The sequence below is a fragment of the Drosophila rhopaloa genome, unplaced genomic scaffold, assembly GCF_018152115.1.
Source record: "Drosophila rhopaloa isolate 14029-0021.01 unplaced genomic scaffold, ASM1815211v1 contig_218, whole genome shotgun sequence".
NCBI classification, from domain to species: domain Eukaryota; kingdom Metazoa; phylum Arthropoda; class Insecta; order Diptera; family Drosophilidae; genus Drosophila; species Drosophila rhopaloa.
The window spans coordinates 468,376-472,112 of NW_025335104.1; the positions used below are offsets into that span (position 1 = coordinate 468,376).

At 47.0% G+C, this 3,737-nt stretch overlaps 1 protein-coding gene across 1 annotated transcript; it reads left to right on the forward strand.

Moving 5' to 3' along the window:
• Nucleotides 1-1,195: 1,195 nt before the first annotated feature.
• On the forward strand, nucleotides 1,196-1,834 carry LOC108039169. Its single transcript, XM_017116092.2, has 2 exons — nucleotides 1,196-1,305; nucleotides 1,419-1,834. Exons 1-2 carry the CDS (start codon nucleotides 1,262-1,264, stop codon nucleotides 1,699-1,701), a joined length of 327 nt encoding a protein of 108 aa, XP_016971581.2. The 5' UTR covers nucleotides 1,196-1,261; the 3' UTR covers nucleotides 1,702-1,834.
• The last annotated feature ends 1,903 nt before the right edge of the window (nucleotides 1,835-3,737 follow it).

Here is a 3,737-nt window from a genome sequence, read left to right on the forward strand (position 1 = left end):
GGCCACCTAATATTATCGTCGATTTCCGGCCCTGCGCTCCAAAAAACTACCGTTTTTCGTTTTGCGGCAGCTGCGATGCTTTATCGGTTGCCCTGAGGACGTCGTTCATGAACTGCATCATCTCGAGGAAGCCGTTCCGGATCTTATCCCGCAACGCTTGACCAATCTTAGCTGCGCGGTGAGTCTGTACCGCCTGGCCGCGTTTGCGGCTGAGTGCGTTGCTTTATTTCTAGCTGGATCCACCTTTCCAAAATCGTCCTGGACCTGATACAGCAGCGGTTTTGGAGATGGCCCCAAAATCAACATACCTCGGTGACCGTGGCGCCAGTGGATCCGTTTGCTGACTCCGTAACTTATCTCGTTGCATACCATCCGGCGTTCTAGGCAAAACCCTAGTCACCGATTGCCGAGGCAGCCCAAGTGCACCCTCTCCATCAGTGGACCAGAATGCGTCTTCGTCACCGCCAAGGGGACCCATCAACCTGAACTGATGGCCGCACCATCCACCCCTCTCGGTTACCCACAAACTGGAACCCATTCCGTTCACCCTACTCAGTCATCAACAGCAACAATATTAAAGTGGCTATAATTCCAAGTGGCTGCAATAACACCGCCGAATTATGAAACCAGCGAACGCCAACGACGACAGCGATGCAGCAACAGCGACCCAGCGACACAGCGACCCGGCGACCCAGCGACCGAATGTCAACCACGTCGGAACGACAGCGACAGCGACGGAACGTCAGCGATCGAATTGCATCGGCAATAGCGCAATAGCGGAAGAACACCGAGCGTCGGCTAGCTGCCTCAGCTATAGCCGCCGCTACCCCTACCCTTCGCCGAGCCCAGGCATAAGTGCAGCGTTAGCATCTGGAGTCGAGAAACACTTCGGGTCAGACACCCAAAACCGTTGGTGTCGGCTTGGATATTTCCGCAACCGCTCTGCCAGCGGTCTGCTGACGTCGCGGCGCTGCCCAAGCCAACAAGCCACCAAAATATAATTGTTAGAATTAATTCTATTTGTACCCCCGATCTGAACACTACAATATTTCTAAATAATAAAACCGCTTGTAACGAAAGAAATCGATTACAGTTTTATTTTAAAAGTAAAATCGTTTTTAAATAAAAAGGGGATAAGAAGGACGAAGGAAGAAGGACGAAGTAAGCAGGACGAAGGATCAGCAGGAAGGATCAGCAGGAAGGATCAGCATGAAAATAACATCTTTTAGGTAATATAAGGGGAATTATTCTCCCTCTGACCATGACTGGTCATAACTTATATACGCCGCATCCTTTCTTCCTCAGGTAGGAATTTTAACCTAAAATCCCTAAGTAGTGATGGCCTCTTAACGCATTAGACTTATATTGACTATATTCTACTTTGCGGGATTCATCCCTTCCGCTCTCGGATCGCCCAGTCTGCCGTTTTCTAGCTCTCGGGACACTTGGGAGACACGGTATAAGGTTGACCGCATCGATAGCAAAACAGCCGCCATTCCACGGCAGCGCAATCTCGAAAACCGTGATTCTAGGCTCCGCGCATCTGACGCGCAGATTGTTCTGCTGACCATACATTGCGGGTCCTCTGCAACCGAAGCTCCGTTCCACGTCAACGCACTCCTCCAACTTACCCAGCTATTCCATACCTTAGCCCCCTTTTCACCAATTTTACCACTTGCCGTTCCGCATTGGCTTCTTTAGGCGTGAGGCGAGTTGCTGCATTGAGTGAATATAGTCGTTTACGGTTTAAGCCACTGCTGCAGGACCTAGTGTATCTTTTCGTGCTCCGTCTGATGACTCCGGAACCGATCCATTAGAGCCCGGCGCAGCTGTAAGCAGTTGTCCACCCTGGACTGGCGACATCCGGCGAGTCCTCCACAGGTGGACGATATCGGCCACCTAATATTATCGTCGATTTCCGGCCCTGCGCTCCAAAAAACTACCGTTTTTCGTTTTGCGGCAGCTGCGATGCTTTATCGGTTGCCCTGAGGACGTCGTTCATGAACTGCATCATCTCGAGGAAGCCGTTCCGGATCTTATCCCGCAACGCTTGACCAATCTTAGCTGCGCGGTGAGTCTGTACCGCCTGGCCGCGTTTGCGGCTGAGTGCGTTGCTTTATTTCTAGCTGGATCCACCTTTCCAAAATCGTCCTGGACCTGATACAGCAGCGGTTTTGGAGATGGCCCCAAAATCAACATACCTCGGTGACCGTGGCGCCAGTGGATCCGTTTGCTGACTCCGTAACTTATCTCGTTGCATACCATCCGGCGTTCTAGGCAAAACCCTAGTCACCGATTGCCGAGGCAGCCCAAGTGCACCCTCTCCATCAGTGGACCAGAATGCGTCTTCGTCACCGCCAAGGGGACCCATCAACCTGAACTGATGGTCGTGCCTACTTTCCAGACCTTTTTCCTTCACATATTTCTCAATAATAATTAGCCGAAAACTATAATAATTAAATTCCGACAATAATAATAATTAAATAAGAAAAAATATCTGTAAGGCATATAATCGGATAATAAAGTAATAAATACTAGTAAATAATAAATAAATATGGTAAAAAAGAATAAATAAGAGACTGAATATGATTAATAAATAATTCTTGACTTCGCGAATCACCAAATTTAAATATCTTTCTTTTTACACCCTGCAGAGGGTAAAATACTGTAAAGTATATATATTCTTGATCAGCATCATCAGGAGAGTCGATCTAGCCATGTCCGTCTGTCCGTCCGTCTTCCGCCCGTCCATCCGTCCGTTTCTACGCTTTTTTTAAATCTCACAACATTATCATATAACTGCCATAGACACGATGGCAAAATGCAGGTCGAAATCGAAATAGTTTCATTGTTTTTAGTAATTTAAGTAATTTAAATCGAAATCGGTTTGCCGAAGTTTACTTCCTTTCTTATGCACAGCGATGTACATTTCCTGGCAAGCCTCCTGTTTCTCACAGCTTTTCCGGCTGCTAGTCCTAATCATCATTTTTGGGGCTGAGCGGCCGGTCTTTAAATTGCGAGACGTCGTCGTCTCGATCATTTATATTTATATTTATCTTTTTATTTACTTTGTGCGCCACTATGTCACGAACTGCATTTTTCCCAGTGGCAGTGCCGCTAGCTCATTCGGTCTCTCTGGGCCGGGTCCCCCAATGCCACACGACGTCTCACAACACTACCTAAATGTTTACCCTAATATGGAAAACGTAATCAAACAAAAATAAGGTAAACAAATCAATAAACGTCGAAAATTGTTATATTGGTGGCCTTTGGTGTGATGGAGACTACGAGCCCACCCAACCAAGAATGCGCAGAAGCATTCTACGGGGCATCACCCATGATCTGACTGCCGGAGCCGCTCCAGGCGTTTACGACCGGCACATTTTCCCTACCATCACCACTCACGTAAACATCTCAGGCTATTAACATTTAATTACAATATAAATAATGTATCATACACTTTTACTTTTCTCTTTTACATATCCATGGAAAATATTCCACCTACCAGGTCGCTTGCAACTTCGAAGAAGGAGATGCTTGGCCAGTATTGAGTGGCTGGTGCTAAGCCTACCGGAGCTCCAAAAGGACTTTTGGGACGGGTAAGTATGATTACTACGATTCGCTTTCCCTTTCTCGGCTAATATTCAGTTTAGCAGACCCTGTGTGGGAATAAGACTGCGCGGAATTGAAAAATGATGTATGTGATATGTGTACATTTACAAATTTAAATATATATA